The sequence below is a fragment of the Sciurus carolinensis genome, chromosome 5 (assembly GCF_902686445.1).
Source record: "Sciurus carolinensis chromosome 5, mSciCar1.2, whole genome shotgun sequence".
Lineage (NCBI taxonomy): Eukaryota > Metazoa > Chordata > Mammalia > Rodentia > Sciuridae > Sciurus > Sciurus carolinensis.
This window is the reverse complement of record NC_062217.1, coordinates 86865273-86885399: the sequence shown is the minus strand read 5'-3', so window position 1 is coordinate 86885399 and position 20127 is coordinate 86865273. Positions and strand designations below refer to the sequence as shown.

The 20127-nt window shown below is 37.7% G+C and overlaps 1 protein-coding gene across 1 annotated transcript in view; it reads left to right on the top strand.

Annotated features, from left to right (window-relative positions):
* Positions 1-19364, top strand: part of Parp4 (poly(ADP-ribose) polymerase family member 4) — a 118673-nt gene extending 99309 nt beyond the window's left edge. Inside the window, 4 exon segments of the mRNA XM_047552863.1 lie at positions 1759-1858; positions 16390-16446; positions 16449-16521; positions 18989-19364. Coding sequence (XP_047408819.1) covers positions 1759-1858; positions 16390-16446; positions 16449-16521; positions 18989-19172 — 414 coding nt within the window. The 3' untranslated portion in view covers positions 19173-19364.
* The last annotated feature ends 763 nt before the right edge of the window (positions 19365-20127 follow it).

The following is a 20127-nucleotide window of genomic DNA, read 5'->3' as shown; positions in this document are numbered from 1 at the left end:
AAGAAAACTCCAGGTCTATATTTTTATATTTAAAAATTTGCTAAGAAAGGACTGGGAATGGATTTCAGTGTAGAACCTTGTCTAGCACTCATGAGGTCCTGAGTCTCATCTCTAGCACTGAAAAAAAAATTTGCTCGGTAGATTTATATTAAGTGTTCTTTCCACAAATAGAAACAAAACAAAACAAAAGGGAGTGGAAGGAAACTTTTGAAAGTTGGTAAATAAGTATTAGCATTGATAGTCCTTATGGTTTGATGGTTTCACTGGTATATACTTACCTCCAAACACTTAAGTTGTATATATTAAATATTTGTAGTTTTTCTATATTTTGATCACACCTCAACAAAGTGGGGTTTTTGTTGTTGTTGTTTGTTTTATTTTGTTTGGGGTACTAAGAAGTAAACCCAGAGGTATTTTACCACTGAGCTATATTCCCAGTCCTTTTTACTTTATTTATTTATTGGTACAGGGAATTGAACCCAGGGGTGATTTACCACTGAGCCACAATCCCAGCCCTTTCTTAATTTTTTTAAATTTTGAGACAGGGTCTTGCTAAGTTGCTTAGGGCATCTCTCAGTTGCTGAGACCGACTTCAAATTTACAATCCTCCTGACTCAGCCTCCCGAGTCTCTGGGATTACCGGTGTGTATCGCCATGCCCAACAAAGTGGGTTCTGTTCTTGTTGTGTTTTTGTCTCTAGGAATCATGCTTTCATTTATTTATTTTGGTACTGGGAATTGAACCTAGGGGTGCTTAACCACCAAGCCACATCCCCAGCCCTTTTTTATATTTTGTTAGAGACAGGGTCTCACTGAGTTGGTTTAGGGTCTTGCTAAGTTGCTGAGGCTGGGTTTGAACTTGAGATCCTCCTGCCTCAGCCTCCCGAGTTGTTGGAATTACAGGCATGTGCCACCAAACCCAACTAGGAATCATGTTGTTTAAAAGTTGAGAAACATCCATTCAAGGCATTACTGGAGCTTGGCATAACGGAACACCCAGATAATCCCAGATATTTGGGACTCTGAGACAGGAGGATCACAAGTTCAAAGCCAGCCTGGGCAACTTAGCCAGACCCTGTATCAAAATAAAAAATAAAAAGAGCCATAGCTCAGTGGTAAAGTAACCCTGAATTTCATTCCCAGTATCACGCACACAAAAAACGTATTAATAGAAGAAAAAAATGTATAACACCATTTTTAAAAGTCTATACACATGAGTCTCATTCCATCCTTTTTATAAATGCCAACAAATACTAAGTCTCTATAGTACTTCCAAGATTCCAGATAATACTGACAGTAGTCTATGAAAAATTTTGATTACGGTAATAAAAATTTCAGAAGTCTTAATTAACTGAATAAAAGTAAATGGAGGGGCTGAGGTTGTGGCTCAGTGGTAGATTGCCTGCCTGGCATTGTGAGGCACTAGGTCCAATTCTCAGCACCACATATAAAAAATGAATAAAATAAAGGTTCATCAATAACTAAAAAAAAATTATTAATAAATAAGTAAATAAATGAAAACTGCAGCCCTCACATAACATCTTATGTGATGAAATTCCAATAATATGACTTAAAATTTGTATTCTTGGAACTGGGACTGGGACTTAGTGGCAGAGCAATTGCCTACCATGTGTGAGGCACTGGGTTCGATTCTTAGCACTGCATAAAATAAATAAAATAAGTCATTCTGCCCATCTACAACTACAAAAAATTTTTTAATTAAAAAATAAAATAAAAATTTGTTTTCTTAATTTCATAGGATGGATTCTGGAAACTTACATCAGAACTAGGACTTATATTAAACCTTAATACAAATGTTTTACATGAGTTTCTCGAACAAAAAGGCATTCGATCTTTAGGTAAGTTGTTTTTCAGTTCATTTAGTCACCATTTTCATTCGTTTTTCCATTCATTAAGAGAATGCTCCTAATTGCAATAACTTATTTTGTAAACTAGTACATTCATGTAATAATTATAAAAGTTATATATGAATGGGAATATATTTGTCAACCATCAAAGGAAACAGGAGATGGTTTTCAGTCATATCTTTAGTACTAATTAAGGAATTATCTATGCCAGTTTATTAGCATATATAGCACTAAGTACTGTAGAAAAACAACCCCAGGGACTGGGGATATAGCTCAGTTGGTAGAGTACTTGCCTTGCAAGTACAAGACCCTGGGTTCAAATCCCCAGCACCACCAAAAAAAAAAAAAAAAAAAAAGAAAGAAAGAAAAAGAAAAACAACCCCAAAATCTCAGTTTAACACAATCCAAGATTACTTTCTTGCCCATAACTCAGACAAATATTAGTCAGCAGGGAGGGAAATACCAGTCCACACAGTCATTTAGAGATCCTGGCACCTTCTTTCCATCTTCAGCATGTGCCTTTAAAATTAGACTAGTGAGAAACCACCAGGCTCTTCACAGTTTCACATTTCTAGCTGGTCTTGAACTGCCATGTCCTTAGGATGCCTAGTGAAAGCCAGAGCTGCGCCTCCCATTGTGCCCCCACCCTATGCCCTCAAACGAAAGCTGTGCCCAGGCCAGCAGTAGTAGCTCAGCCAGCAGCAACAGTCCTACCATCTGCAACTGGCTCACTTGCTGCTACACCCTGGCCTCCAGGTCTTATGGCCCAGTTGGCACCACTGTAGCTGGTGTGGCTGTGGGCTCTGCATTCTGGCACACTCTGGGTCATGTCATCACTGGGGGATTCAGTGGGGGAAATAATGCTGAGCCCTCAAAACCTGACATCACTTACCAGGAGCCTCAGGAAACCCAGCCAGCATAGTAGCAGCAACTTGGTGGCCCTTGCTTTTATGAGATCAAACAATTTTTGGAGGGTACCCAGAACCAGAGTACTGAAACTGGTTTGAAAACAGTGTAGAATGGCAAATAGATTAGTCTAATCAAGAAGTTCAAATTGAAAAAAGTAGAAAATTGGCTCTAATGACCAAGTTACTTTAGCATAAAAATGTAATTGATAGTGGAAATATGAAATGTAAAATCATATATAGCTTCATTGTTTCTGAATGGTAATGGAAGATAGTATTCTTTTTTATTATTTTTTATTATTTTAGTTGTCAGTGGACCTTTATTTTTATTTTCTATTTGTTCTATTAGTTATATATGACAATAGAATGCATTTTGACACATTATACATAAATGGAGTATAACTTCTCATTCGTCTGGTTGTACATGATGTAGAGTTAAACAGGTCATGTAATCATATATGCATATAGGGTAATAATGTCCAATTCATTCTATCATTCCTACCCCCATCGCCCCACTTCACTCCCCTCTGTCTAGTTCAAAATACCTCCATTCTCTGCTCCCCTTATTGTGAATTAGCATCTGCATATCAGAGAAAACATTCAGCCTTTGTTCTTTGGGATTGGCTTATTTCGTTTAGCATAATGTTCTCCAGTTCCAGCCATTTACCGGCAAATGCCATAATTTCATTGTATATATGCCACAGTTTCTTTATCCATTCATCTGTTGAAGGGCATCTAGTTTGGTTCCATAGTTTAGCTATTGTGAATTGAGCTGCTATAAACATTGATGTGACTGCGTCACTGTTGGGTGCTGATTTTAAGTCCTTTGGGTATAAACCTAGGAGTGGAATGACTGGGTCAAATGGCAGTTCCATTCCAAGTTTCTGAGGAATCTCCATACTACTTTTCATAGTGGGTGCACCAATTTGCAGTCTCACCAGCAATGTATGACTGTACCTTTTTCCCCACGTGGACCTTTATTTGTATTTATTTATCTATTTATATGCAGTGCTGAGATTCAAATCTAGTACCTCACACATGCTAGGCAAGTGCTCAACCACCAAGTACAACCCCACCCCAGAAGATAGTGTTCTAACTGTATAGAAGTTCACTGAGTTGGTATAGTATTTTGTTCTGGACAGATGTTTGTGTGGCCTCCTTAAACCAACTGTTTTGAAGATATTCTTTGTGAATTACTTAGAACAAAATGATCTTCTTCTGAGGAAAAAATAAATAAAATTACATTAAGCTAATGGGGCTATAGAAGTATAGCTCAGTGGTAGAATGTGGGCTTAGCATGCTCAAGACCCTGGGTTCAATCCCTAGAACTAGATGAATGAATAAATGAATAAAAATGTAAATAAGATATTTCTTTTTAGCGGGGGTTGGGGATTGAACTCAGTGCCTTATACATACTAGACACACGTTCTATCACTTAGCTATACCCTGAGCTCAAAAAACAAAAGTAATCTAATGAAAGGGAAAAAGAAAAAAGATTACCCTAGAATCACCCACTGATAGACAGGAGGAAGGGAGAGAAGAGATGACACCCAGCTTACAAAGGTGCTGGGAAATATACTTTTTAGCTTTGTGCCCAGCAAAATTGCTTTTTTTTTTTTTTTTGTTTTTCAGTACTGGGGATTGAACCCAGAGGTGCTCTACCACTGAGCTACATTCCCCAACCCCTTTTATTTTTTATTTTGAGATGGGGTCTCACTCAGTTGCCAGACTGTCCTCAAACTTATGGTCCTCCTGCTTCACCTTCCCAAATCCCTGGGATTTCAGGCATGTGCAACCATTCTGAGCTGCAGAATAGCTTTAGAGGATCTATCCAGTCTCTGCCAGATCCAGCTGTTCAACCTCTGGACCTGTTTCTTATTATAATAATGAAGGTGATGGATGAAGAGGTTCTGGACATTCTTGAACCAGCAAGTGGTTTGAAGATCAAATACTAGCCTTGGGATAAGAGGGGTATTTTATTTATTTTATTAATTTTATTTTATTTTACTTTATTTTATATATCATTTCTTTTTTTAAAATATTTTTTAGTTGTAGATAAACACAATAACTTTATTCTATTTCATTTTTTATGTAGTGCTGAGGATTGAACCCAGGGCCTCACACATGCTAGGCGAGTGCTCTACCACTAAGCCACAACCCCAGCCCTTCATTTTATTTTTTACTGGGATTGAACCCATGCATGCTAGACAAGTGCTCTACCACTGAGCTACATCCCCAGCCCTTTTTATTTTTTATTTTGATACATTGTCTCACTAAGTTACTTAGGGTCTCTCTAAATTGTTGAAACTAGCCTCAAACTTTCTATCCTCCTGCCTCAGCCTCCCAAATTGCTGGGATTACAGGGTATGCCACCATACTGGGCTGTTTTATTATTTGGGATGGGGTAGTGCCATGTTATCCATGCTGGCCTTGAACTCCTGGGCTCAAGCAATCCTCTCAGCTCAGTCTCCTAAGCAACTGGAACTACAGGTGTACACCTGGCTGTAAATTTTCTTTTAAATAAAATAAACATTATTGAATTACAGCCAGTATTCATATACATAGAACAGCAGTGTCTAACTAACTGTCATCACCTCTAAAATGTCAAGGTTTCATATTCCAGGCCAGATGGTCTGGCAGATGTATAGCCTGTTTGACTTGCACTAATGATAACACATTTATCTGTCCAACTCTCTTGCCAATAGCAGTTATTAAATCTGGACAAAATATTGAAAAACCCCTCCTCCAAGTCCTGCAGAGCAATCAAAAACAGGTGGAAACTATAGGGGACACAGTTCTCCAAGGAGAGAAGCACACTGGATTAACTCCATCCATATCTATCCAGCGTTTCATCTAGAGGTACTTTGAGGGGTTAGAATTAAAACAAAGATTTCATAGGATGAGGACCTGAGTCAGAGTTTGAGGTTGACAGAATGACTGAAATTAAGGGAGAAAATCCTAGAAAGCAGGAACCACAGAGTGGGGAGCTCTGAAATCTGCATACAAATTCCCACAGATCCTTGGCTCTCCCCTAATCTACCCATATATACGGTATGAATTCACAAAGAATCCAGAAAAAAAAGAAACTACTGGGAAGCTGCAGAACGAAGTAGAGATTTCAGCTGCTGCCCAGTGCCAGGGAGACAGAGTTTGGAGTTCAAGATAGACACGATAGGGGCTGGGGTTGTGGCTCAGTGGTAGAGCGTTTGCCTAGCATGTATGAGGCGCTGGGTTCGAGTCTCAGCACCACATGTAAATAAATGAATAAAATAAAGGTCTACCAACATCTAAAATATATATACATATATATATTTATATAAAGATAGACACTATAAATGTCTCAAAATTTCTATTAAAACACACCACCAAAAGGGTTGTAATGACCATGTCTTGCCCAGTGGCTCAGGAGGTTAAGACAGGAAGATTGAGAGTTCAAAGCCAGCCTCAGCAACTTAATGAGGCCCTAAGCAACTCAGCAAGATCCTATCTCTAAATAAAATACAAAAAAGGGTTGGGGATGTGGTTAAGTGCCCCTGGGTTCCATCCCTGATACCAGTAAATATAGTAGATATAGCCTATAGCTCATGATCAAGAACTATATTACAGAACAAAGTGGAAAACAAAAATAGGTCCACCAAAACAAAACTTGAAACAAAGTCTTCACAGGATTCACTGGAACAAAACTGAATGCTAGAGTAAGATATAATCCAGAGCCTCTATGAAATATCATCTTTAATATTCAGGATAGGATTAAAATTTAATAATAATGAAGAAGCAGAAAAATATGACTTATAATCAAGGGAAATGGTCTTTAAATGCTGATCCACACATAACACAAATGTTGGAATTAGCAGACAGACTTTAAAATTGATATTATAAATATAACAAGTGAATTACAAAAAAAAGGATAATAAAATGGGTGAGTAAATGTAAGAATCTCAGGAAACAGCTGGAAACCATAAATAGAAACCAAATTGAAATTCTGAAACTGGAAAATACAGTATCTGTAATGAAAAGGTCATTGGATTGGTTTATCAATAGGCTACATCAAATTCAAAGTATAATGATGTGCTCAATAAAAATTATTCAAACTGAAGGATAGGAAGGATAAAAATTAAGGGTTAGTGATGTAATTCAGTGAGAGAGCACTTGACTACCATGTGTGAAGCTCTGGGTTTGATACCTAGCACCATAAAAAATAATAAAAAATTATAATTTAAAATGAACAGAGTATCTAAGACTTGGGAAAAGATATCCAAAGGTTTAACATTTGTGTAATTGGTGGTAGATCTACATAAAAAATGGTAGAAGGGCAGAAAAAGAAGTATTTGAATAATGGCCAAATTTTTCCTAAAACTGATGAAAAAACACCAACTTACACATTCTAAAAACTCCCCAGAATTCCAAGCGGGATAAATACAAAAAGACCACATGTAGATAAACCAGAGTCAAACCACTGAAAACCAAAGATAAATGTATTTTTTTAAGATAAAATCTTAAAATCAGCCGAAGAAAAAGGAATTATTACATTCAAGAGAACATCTGTGGAATACTCATTGAATTTTATGAAGTGTTACCTGATTTTTAGAATCAAAAATTAAAATCTTTAAAGAGAAAGAGAACATCTTTAATGATTTTATATAATTCACATCAGAATTAATGGAAGCTGAAAAATAATAAAATTCTTTTGTTTTGTTTTTGAGATGGGGTTTCACTTTAATCAGGCTGACCCCTAACACTTGGACTCAAGTAATTCTGCTGCCTGAACCTTCCCAGTATCTTGAACTGTAGGTGTGTGTCACCACTCCTGTTTTAATGGAATATCTTTAAAGTACTGAAAGGAATATAACCTGTAAACTCAGAATTCTATATCCAGCAAAAAAGTTCTATCAAAAATGTAGCAAGGCGTGGCTGGGGTTGTAGAGCACTTGCCTAGCCATGTGAAGCACTGGGTTCAATCCTCAGCTCTGCATAAAAATAAATAAAGGTATTATATCCATCTACAACTAAAAATATATATTTTCTTAATATAGGAAGGGGCTGGGAATATAACTCAAACTTGCAATCTTTCTGTCTCAGCCTTCCAAGTAGCTAGGATTTTAAGTATGCAGCACTGTGCTCAGCTCCTAAGAAAATATTTTTATAAATTTGGGGTGGGCAAGATCTTTTTAGACAGCACATGAAAGGTCTGAAACCATAAGGGGAAAATAGATCAATGAAATTTCATCAAAATTAAAATCTGTGTATCAAAAGGCATCATTAAGAAAATGAATAGATAAGCCTCTGGCTGGGAGAAGATACAGAGCATGTGTCTGACAAAGCTCTGACAATCAGGACATTACATAGACTCACTAACAAAAAGACAAAATATGAGCAAAAAAAAAAAAGCGAATAGACAATTCACAAAAAGAATTACCATAACCAATAAGCAAATGGAAACGTGTTCATCTTCACTAGTAATCAGAAAGCTACAAACAAAAACCACAGTGAGATCCTGTTACAAATCATCTAGAATGCTGAAAATTTTAAAGATTGACAATACCAAGTGATGATGAGATTGTGGAACGAATGGAATTGTCATATATTATTGGTAGAAAAGTAAAGTACATTGTAATTATAAAATTAAATATAAGCCTACCCTTTAATTCAGCAATCCTAGATATTATGGACTTAATGTTTATGTCCCTCCAAAATTCATCTTTTGAAGCCCTTACCCCCAAAGTGGTGGTATTGGGAGATAGGACCTTTGGGAAGTGATCACAGTTACATGAGGTCATGGGTATAATAAACCAGTAACAGAAAAGTGAATGCTGTATGATTCTACTTATATGAAGTACTGAAAGCAGTCAAATTCATAGAGACAATAGAATAGTAATTGCTGGGACAGGGAAGAATGAGAATAAGGAATTATTATTTAGTGACTATAAAGATCCAGTTCTATAAGCTGAAAAGAGTTCTGGAGATGAATGGTGGTAACACAAGTGATGGTATTCACAGTATGAGTGTATTTAATAACACCGAACACTTAAAAATGGTTACAGTGAACTGGGCACAGTGGTACATTGCTATAATCCCAGTGACTCAGAAGGCTAAAGCAGGAGGATTACAAATTCAAGGCCAGCCTCAGCAATACAGTAGTCTAGACCCTCAGCAAATTACCAAGACCAAGTCTCAAAATAAAGAGTTGGGGACATCACTTGGTGATAAGTACCCCTGCATTCAATCCTCAGGATTAAAAAAAAAAAAATGGCTGGGAAATGCAATTTAGTAGCAGAATTTTTGTCTAGCATGAACAAGGCCCTGGGTTCAATCCCCAGCATTGAAAAAAAAAAAAAGAAGAAGAAGAAGAAAAAGAAAAAGAAAACACTAACAGAGTTGGTTTTGACATTTAAAATCAGATCTGCCTGTTAGGCATTCAAGACAAATGTATAATTTGTTGTATGAGGCAAGAGCTCTGGGGAGAATTAGAATTTGACTTTGTGGAATGTCAGTGTTATTTAAAGCTCTGGTTCTGCTGGGCACAGTGGCACATAACTATAATCACAGCTACTCAGGAGGCTGAGACAGGAAGATCTCAAGTTTAAGACCAACCTCAGCACCTAAGTGAGATCTTCTTTCAAAAAATAAAAAGGGCTGGAGATGTGGCTCAGTGGTATAGTGCCCCTGGATTCAATCCCCAGTGTTGGAATGAATGAGTGAGCAAGTAAGCAAGCTAGCAAGCAAGCAAGCAAACCAGCCCTGGTTGTAAATGATATTACCCAAAGAAAGGATAGCCAAAGCACAGAAGACAGATTAGGGCCATCCTTGGGTACACCAGAATTTAGTGATCAGACAGAACAGCAGAGAGACTGAGAAGAAACACCAGAGAAATAAGAGGAAACCTAGGAAGAATGAAGTCACAGACACCAAGAGATGAGATTTCTTTTGAGAAATGTGTACTCAGATCATTTGCACATTCTGACATTTTTATATTTCTGTATGTAACCAACTTTCTGCATCCCCTGCCCAACTCCTTCCCTTCCCATCAAAACCGGGGTCTCACACGTGCTAGGCAAGTGCTTTATCACTGATTTACATTCCTAACCCTGTATGCAGTTTTGGCTTTTATCCTTTGGTTTGTTTCTCTTTAATCATTTTTCTCCCTCTTGAAATTTTTTCTTTATTTAGGTACTGGGGATTAAACCCAGGGGTACTTTACCACTGAGATACATCCCCAGCCATTTTTATTTAATTTTGAGACAGTCTTGCTAATTTGCTATGGCTGGCCTTCAAATTTGTGATCCTCCCGCCTCAGCCTCCTGAGTTGCTGGGATTACAGGTGTGCACCATTTCACATAGCATGATTTATTTTTAAATTGACTATGCTGCACTATTTAGGTATTTTATCATTTTATTATTTCAAATCATATTCTTGAATAGAATAATATATTGCTCTTTTTTTGCTGGGGGGATGGTACCAGGAATTGAAGATTGAGCTGAATGTCACTTGACCACTGAGCCACATCTCCAACCCGGTTGTGTATTTTATTTGGAGACAGGGCTTCACTGAGTTGCTTAGCACCTCACTTTTGCTGAGACTGGCTTTGAACTCATGATCCTCTTGCCTCAACCTCCTGAGTCGCTGGGATTACAGGCATGTGCCAGTGCCCAGCATTGCTTATTATTAATATCACTTAAAGTTAAGATTTTTTTGTATATAATATTTTTAAAAATTAAAACCCCCATTAAATTAACCTGCTTTTGTGTCCTTTGATTTTCTTTTGTGGGACAATATATTTTTTAATTAAATTTCCTTCTCCTATATTGAGAAAATTATGCCATTTAATAAAAGCCCTCTCAAAAAAAAAAAAAAAAAACCCTCTCATTTTCTAAGGAGTTTTGGCTATTTCATGGACTTTAAATGAATGGTATTTGTGCAAATATGTGCATATTATGCACAGGACCTTTTATCTTTACCAAATATATGTTTTGGGGGGATTTTTTCCAAAACCATTTTTTCCCAAAAACATCACCCAGAAAAGGAAATATATTTAGGTCTTTACAATATTTGATTTGGTAAGGTGTGCTCTCAATTACTTTGGCTTGAATAACAAAGTGCCAGTCGAGGAAAGCATTCAACCTAAACTGGCCTTGATTAGCTTGGGTTTAAATACTTAGAGAACTTATCTGAGTAAGTTCCTACAAAATCCTACAAAAGAAATTAAAGTTTATTTTTATTGTTGTTAGCAAGGATTGAACACAGGGCACTTAACCACTGAGTTACAAATCCCAGCCCTTTTTATATTTAATTTTGAGACAGTCTCTCACTGAGTTGCTTAGGGCCTCATTAAATTGCTGAGGCTAGCCTCGGACTTGCCATCCTCCTGTCTTGGCCTCTGAAAACATTAGGATTACAGGTGTGATTCACTGCACTCTGCAGAAATTAATCTAATAAAAGTTTATTAAGTATTCCTGGGAGACTTAATTGAAAAATCACAATTTTCAATTGATACATGTATAGATTCAGTTTGACATGACTTGAGTTATAACTACCATAATTGTCCCAGAATAAACCTAACCAGTTTTTCCTATAAAGTTTCCCAGCAAACTATAAATAGACAAAACCATTAGAGTGGCATGTAGAATTTTACATGACCCTGGATCCAGAGATATACTCTACTCTTTGATATAGCTTTAGATAAAACAGGTACATTCCAGCTAGAATGAAGTCACTTTTGTCCTAACCCATAATTATTCCCCTTTCTGACCTAAATTGCAGGAATTCAACCATACTGCCCAGGACCATACTTCCTTCAGTAAATCCCCCGCAAAATTGTCTGCACAATCCTAGATCTGTCTGCCTCTCTTTCTTTGTTTGGAAGGCATCTTCAGGCTGGTCCTCACACACTGGACTGGGTTATTCTGGAACAACTGACTATTCTTTAATAGACCTTTTGAAGATGACTTTCAAAAACAGTGTGTATCAAGGAAATGTAATTCCTAAAATTAGAAAGTGTTTTCCTTTGAAAAGATGTGAGTGTGGGATGAATAGAAGGACATCCAAGGAGTGGGGAGGGGGGACTGTGGATATAGGTCAGTGGTAGATCACTTGCCTAGCATGCACAAGGCCCCTTAAGTTCAGTCCCCAACACTGCAAATTGGGGGGGAAAAAAAAAAGGAGGGGGGCTTAAACTTTATATCTTGTTTCTTTTAAAGAACAGAAATTTGGGTGGTGATTCTTTTTTTTTTAATTGTAAACAAATGGGATACATGTTGTTTCTCTGTTCGTACATGGCGTAAAGGCATACCATTTGTGTAATCATAAATTTACATAGGGTAATGTTGTTTGATTCATTCTGTTATTTTTTCCCTTCTCCCCCACCCCTCCCACCCCTCTTTTCCCTCTATACAGTCCTTCCTTCCTCCATTCTTGCCCCTTCCTAACCCTAACCCTAAACCTAAACCTAACCCTAACACTAACCCCTACCACCCCCCATTATGTGTCATCATCCACTTATCAGCGAGATCATTCATCCTTTGGTGTTTTGAGATTGGCTTATCTCACTTAGCATGATATTCTCCAATTTCATCCATTTACCTACAAATGCCATAATTTTATCATTCTTTATGGCTGAGTAATATTCCATTGTATATATATGCCACAGTTTCTTTATCCACTCATCAATTGAAGGACATCTAGGTTGCTTCCATAGTTTGGCTATTGTGAATTGAGCAGCTATGAACATTGATGTGGCTGTATCTCTGTAGTATGCTGATTTTAAGTCCTTTGGGTATAGGCCAAGGAGTGGGATAGCTGGGTCAAATGGTGATTCCATTCCAAGTTTTCTAAGGAATCTCCACACTGCTTTCCAGAGTGGCTGCACTAATTTGCAGACCCACAAGCAATGTATGAGTGTACCTTTTTCTCCACATCCTCGCTAACACCTGTTGTTGCTTTTATTCTTGATAATCACCATGCTAATTGGGGTGAGATGGAATCTTAGGGTAGTTTTGATTTGCTTTTCTCTTATTACTAAAGATGTTGAACATTTGTTCATATATCTGTTGATTGCTTGTAGAGCTGCTTCTGTGAAGTGTCTGTTCATTTCCTTAGCCCATTTGTTGATTGGATTATTTGTATTCTTGGTGTAGAGTTTTTTGAGTTCTTTATATATTCTGGAGATTAGTGTTCTAGCTGAAGTAGGAGTGGCAAAGATATTCTCCCACTCTGTAGGCTCTCTCTTCACATTACTGATAGTTTCCTTTGCTGAGAGAAAGCTTTTTAGTTTGAATCTTAAAATTGATCTTTCAGAGTTATTGGATTATGTGATGTTAAATAAGAAAGTACCTGACCCTTTTAAAGTATTTATTAAATGTTTGCTGTTATTACTAGTGTTGTTAAAGGTAAAAAAAAAAAAAAATAATAACAACAACAACAACAAAGTTACTGTTGTTGAATACCTCTAAAAAGGATAACTTGTTTTTGTAAAAATAGTCTTATAGGTGGGTATAATGGCTCACACCTGCATTCCTAGGTACTTCGAAGGCTGAGGCAGGACAATCACACCATCACAAGTTTGAGGTTAGCCTGGGAAACGACAGTGAGACCCTCTCAAAAAGGGCTGGAGATGTAGCTCAGAGGTGGGGTACTCATGGGTTCAATCCCCAGTACCACAAATAAAAAATAAATAAATAAAAATAAGTAAAAGAAAAAGAAAGAAAGAAAGAAAAGAAATTTGAAGCAGATGTGGGAAAGTGTTAAGAGCGACAAGCTCTGGAAGTGGATAGGGGTATGTGTCATATTCTGTTTTCTTCTGCATGTTTAAAATATTTCATAATCAAAAAAGAAAGAAAAAAACACTAAGTGGCTATGTTGAAATGATACAAACATCTTAGCTGTAAATAAAAATGATTTACCTGGGAAACTATTAGATGACTCACTATAGCTTTGATAATGATAGATATGGAAAGTTAAATAAAATTAGTTTCATGAAATGTGTGATTGAAAAAATAGGGCTGGGGTTGTGGCTCAGTGGTAGAGCACTTACTTTGTACATGTGAGGCACTAGGTTCGATCCTCAGCACCAAGTAAAAATAAATAAATAAAATAAAGATATTGTGTCCATCTGCAACTAAAAAGAAAAAAATAGGAATATTTTGCCAGGTGTGGTGGCAAACACCTATAATCCCAGCAATTTGGAAGGCTAAGAAAGAAGAATTCCAAGTTTGAGGCCAGCCTCAGCATGTTAGCCAGATCCTAAGCAACTTAGCAAGACTCTGTCTCAAACTAAAAATGTAAGCCGGGCACATGGTGGCACATGCCTGTAATCCCAGCAACTGGGGAGGCTGAGGCAGGAGGATCACAAGTTCAAAACCAGCCTCAGCAACTTAGCAAGGTACTAAGCAACTCAGTAAGACCCTGTGTCTTATAAAATGTATTTTAAAAAAGGGCCAGGGATGTGGCTCAGTGGTTAATGCCCCTGAGTTCAATCCCCAGTATAACCCTCCAAAAGAAAATGATGTTTCAAAACTCTTTTGTTTTGTTCTGTTTTTGCAGTGCTAGGGATTAAACTGGGGCCTCATATACTAGGGAAACATGCTACCCCACTGAGGTAGGCCCCCCTCAAAGTCTTTTTTTTTTCTTTTGTAATGGGGATTGAATTCCAGGGCGCTCAACCACTGAGCCACATCCCCAGCCTTTTTCTGTATTTTATCTAGAGACAGGGTCCACTGAGTTGCTTAATGCCATATCCCAAACCTTTTCTATATTTTATGTAGAGACAGAGTCTCAGTGAGTTGCTTAGCACCTCACTTTTGCTAAGGCTAGCTTTGAACTCACGATCCTCCTGCCTCAGCCTCCTGAGCTGCTGGGATTACAGGTGTGTGCCACCATGCCCAGCTCAAAGTCATTTTTTATATAAAGTAATTTCAAAGAATCCCAAATTTAAAGCCAGCCTGAGCAACTGAGTGAGGCCCTAAGCAATTTAGGGAGACCCTGTCTCAAAATAAAAAATAAAAACGATGGGGATGTGGCTCAGTGGTTAAGCACCCCTGGGTTGAACCTTTGGACAAAAAAAGGGAAGGAAGGAAAGAAGGAAGGAAGGGAGGGAGGGTGGGAGGGAGGGAATGATAAAGTAACAAATATACTTGGCTCTGTGATTTTAGAATAGTATGGGACCAAAATGGCTTAGAATGCTGGACCCCCCCACTGGACAGATTTTACTTATAGCCAGAGAAAAGGAAATGGCATACAGAAAATATAAAGTGTAATAGAGACAGCCCATTTGTGTAATTTGAACATAGTTTGAACAGTTGACACTTTGTGATTGGCTTAGACCTAGCTACTTATTGCAAGAGTAGGTTATGGGGGCTGGGGCTGGGGCTCAGCAGTGAAATGCTTGCCTCACATGTGTGAGGTACTGGGTTCGATCCTCAGTACCACATAAAAATTTAAATAAATAAAATAAAGGTATTGTGTCCATCTACAACTAAAAATAGTTTCTAAAACAGAGTAGGTTACGGTCTTTATGCATCATTAGGTTGCAGTCCACTATGTACAAGAAACCTTCAGAGCAAACTTAAAATAATACACAGAGACAGGGGCACTTAACAACTGAGTCACATCCCCATCCCTTTTTTATATTTTATTTAGAAACAGGTCTCACTGAATTGCTTAGGGCCTCACTCCTGCCTCAGTCTCCCCAGCTGCTAGGATTACAGGTGTGCACCACCGCACTCAGTAGACAGCTTTTGACCAAACTTAACACTTGCATTTTTCTTTTCCTTCCCCTTCCTTCCCTCCTTTCTTTCCTTCCTTTACTCCCTTTCTTACTTTTTTTTTTCTTTCCTTTCTTTCATACTAGAGACTGAACCCAAGAGCACTATACCATCTACATCCCCAGCCCTTATTATGTATTTATTTTTGAGACAGTGTCTTGCTAAGTTGCCCAGGCTGACCTTGAATTTTAATCCATCCCCAGCCCTTTTTATTTTTTATTTTGAGACAGGGTCTCACTAAGTTGCTTAGGTCCTCACTAAATTACTGAGACCAGTCTCAAACTTGTGATCCTCCTGCCTCAGCCTCCTGAGTCACTGGGGTTACAGGTGTGCACCACTATGCCCAGTGAACACTTGCATTTAAAAAAAAAATAAAAATGAAAGGACTGGGATATGGCTCAGAGGTTGAATGCTTGACTAATATGTATAAGGTTCTGGGCTCAATCCCTCATTCTGCAGAATAAATAAATAGGTAAATATGAAATGAATAAATGTTATTTTTTTAGTTTAATATATGTAAACATTTTTTAAAATTTTGATGATTCACTATACAGTAAAATATCTTGATTTGAATATACTATACTAATTATCTGTAGGTACTAATCCCTAGAAATAATTTGATACATGGGTATAATTGGGTAAGAACCATTAGGACAATATGATAGGACAGATTCTAATTGTCCTCATTTTTTATTTAAATAGCAGGCTAATTAAGGCTCTTGAAGAGTATTAAAGAGTTTTATGATCTGCTAATGTATTGTGGTTGGATAGTATAATTCTTTAAGGTAACTTTTTAAATTAAATAGGTATAATTTAAGTTATGGAGTATCCAATAGGAATAAAGGAGGTTTCTGCTTTTAGGTATAAAAGGAAGAGAATATCTCCTGTACCTGATTGCCACATTGCTGGTACTACAGTTCTTCGCACCAGGTTGGAACAAGGAGGAATGGTCTTCAAATCTCTGATGAAATTGGATGACCCTTCCACTTCCAGGTGTGTGTTAGTCAGCTTTTGTCACTGTGACATATACCTGAAAAAAAATCATCTTAAAGGAGGAAAGATGTACTTTGGCTTATGGTATCAGAGGTTTCAGTTCATGGTCACTTAACTCTTATTTCTGGGTCGGTGTTGAGGCAGAACACCATGGCAGAGAGCATTTGATGGGACAGAGATACCTCATGGTGACCAGGAAACAGAGAGGAAGGAGCCAGGTACAAAATATTCCTTTCAAGGGCATATCCCTGGCTACATACTTCCTCCAACTAGGCTCCACCTCCTAGTTTCTACAACATCCCAATGTAACGAATTCATAAATGGGTCCATCCATTCATGTAGTCAGAGCCCTCATGATCCAGTCACCTGCCAAAGGCTGCACCTTTGATCACTCCTTCACATGAGTTTTGGGGAATATTTAAGATCCAAAACCATAACACTGGTGGTTTTAATTATAATAATAAGCAACTCACTTGTATTTTCAACCATTTCTTAGATAAACCTTACAAGAAATTAATAAACCTTACATGGAATTATCTTACATGTATGTACTACTTTTTAGTACAAAGAGAATTTGTTCACAGGTGACAGCTTGCCCACAAGGTCCTGTGGTAGGTAGGGCTGACATGGTATTTTGACTTAGGCTGCACAGTAAACAGTCTCTCTGACTGTTAGCTTAAACTGGAACTCAGATCTTCTGGCTTCTGATTGTGTACTCTTAGTATGTCAATCCTGTATGCCTTTGGAATATCCATAGCATGATTGTTGGAACCTTGTCCAGATGTTTCTTCTATTTAGATCTTTTCCAACTATGATAGCTATTAGAAAAAGTGTTAATGACTTTGAACTTTTTTTTTTTTTTTTTGACTTGAGGATTTTGCTATATGCCCAGGCTAATCTTGAACTCCCAGGCTCAAGAAATCCTACTGCCTCAGTCTCCTGAGTAGCTTGGGACCACAGGCAAACACACCATCATACCCAGCTCTGAACCTACTTTTGAATTCTAATATCACAAAGTATAAATCAAGATTTTCAAAACTGACGAAATATATTCCATTGCAATATTCTTTACTATATCACCATTGTGAAAGCAAGATGTTTTGTTTAATAAATAAACTATTGTAAATAGTTAAAATATTTGCTTACTGCATATTGTAAACTTTTTTCTACTTTTCTAGTTCATGACATACCTAACATTAATGTAGTAGTACATTACATGGGAGGATATCAGCAGAATTTTCTTACTAATGGGATGGCTAATCAAAAAAAAAAAAAAAAAAATGTGTAGAGGCCATGGGTTGAGGATGTAGCTTAACATCGAATGTGTGTTTAACAGATGTGAGGGCCTGAGTTCAGTTCCCAAAACACACACAAAAAATTTACAGGCCAGGGCTGGGGAGATAGCTCAGTTGGTAAAGTGCTTGCCTTGTAAGCACACGGCCCTGGGTTTGATCCCCAGCACCGCAAAAAAAAAAAAAAAATTTTTCAGGCCAGTTTGCATCCTGAAGAGATAGCCTCAGTTTCTACCTTTCCCAGCTCTGGTGGGAAACATCTTGTTTGCTTCTTCCCTGATTGAGGTGGTGCAGGGGTGAGCTCTCATTCTGCCTGGCTGTGTAGACAGACCATACTAAAGTGGGAGAGGGAAAATAAGAGTTATTACTGCTCTTTGGAAATACCTGCCTCTTGTAGATCCAGATTTCAGTTTTTCTAGCATCCTAGTAAAAGCAGACCCTGCAAAAGGTGGATATCAGAGTTAATACTATGAAGAGACAAAACAATGAGAATGGGTTTAACAAAAATATTAAAATAGCACATAATGTCTGCATTTTACCATTGATTTGTGTGCATTTCTTAGAAAACCAAACATAACAGGACATTTTTGGAAATTATATGCTCTCTAGCAACTTTGTGTGTGTGTGTGTGTGTGCGTGTGCGTGTGTGTGTGTGTGTGTGTGTGTGTGTGTGTTTGAGGTACTTGGGATTGAACCCAGGTCCTTGAGTGTGCTAATATGCTCTAATGTGTGTTTGTTTGTTTGTTTATTGTACTGGGGATTGAACCCAGGAGTGCTTTACCGCTGAGCTATATCCCCAATACCAAAAAAAAAAAAAAAAGAAGAAGAAGAAGAAGAAGAAGAAGAGTGAAACAGAAACAACAGTGAACAAATATAGAGAGGTTAGAAGAAGGAGCTTGAGTCCTCTTGGTGGCAGCACAAACTCCTGTGGGGCACAGTGGGAGTTGGGGAATGATGGGAGCAGTAGACTTGAAAATGTACTCAGTAAGCTCAGATCCCTACATCATACTGGGAGGAGAACTTTCCTAAGATCTCAAGGAGAAATGCTTTTATTAAATATCTTAATTTTTGACAGAATCATTTCGTTTGATATAAGATCATATTTAGTACCACATTATATTTCACTAGTCATTATGTTCTGATATTGATGGAAACATTTATTTTTTTTAATCTAGGAATATTCCCTGGGATTTTGAGAAAATAAAGAAAGCAAGTGAATGGGTCAGAAGAATGGAAGGACAGTATTCATCTATCTGCCAACGGCTTGAACTAGGAAAAGACTGGGACTCAGCCACTAAGCAGCTCCTGGGAATTTGATCACCAGCCACCATTTCTCCTCTTCATTATAGTCAAGGCTGAATCCAATTAAATTGTTTTTTAAACTTTACTCACATTTCTGTGTCAAAAATAATCAAATATTAATAGGCATCTACTAGGACATTTAAGTTATGACTTTTTTCAGTATAGCAATCAATCCCTTTAAAATAAATGGAAGCAGAACTGATTATTTTAACTAACAATCAATAATAAAATGAAAATTACAATATTGGAGATGTATTTGTTTGTTTCAGTGTTTTGAGGTGATAAAAGATTGTTTTTTGTGGTGTTTGTTTTTTGGGGGGAGGGTACCAGGGGCTGAACCCAGGAGTGCTTAACCATATCCCCAGCCCTTTTTATTTTTTATTTTGAGACAAGATCTCACCAAGTTACTTAGGGCCTCACTAAGTTGCTGAGGCTGATTTTGAACTTGTGATCCTCCTGCCTTAACCTCCCAAGTGCTGGGATTACAGGTGCACCACCACACCTGACGCGAGGATGTTTTAAGGTCATGGGGCCTGAACTCCTTCTCCCTTCCAGGATTCTGGTAGAAAGCTGATCTGTTGGATTGAGCAGGGTGGGAAGAAGCCAGGTCTTTTGCTGGTACCTGTGTTCTGGGCAGGCATCTATTTCCAGGGCCCTGGATACCTGGACTATGAGTCTCAGTGTGCACACTTCCTCATGTGGTTCCTCTATTTGCATATCCCTTGAGACAGTGTTACTTAGAGAAACTTGGTATCTCAAGCAATTCTTCCATGGATGATTTTCCTTTTGGTGTTGCACTCTGAAAACCCATTGCCAACTTCAAGGTCATCTAGATTTTCTGCCATATCTTCTAGAATTTTTCTAGTTTTGCATTGTTTTAAATTTATTGTATCTTACCTTATTGTATGATTACTGGGGATTGAACCCATGGGTGCTTTACGACTGAACTATATCTCCAGACCCTTTTTATGTTTTATTTTGAAACAGAGTCTCAGTAAATTGTCCAGGCTGG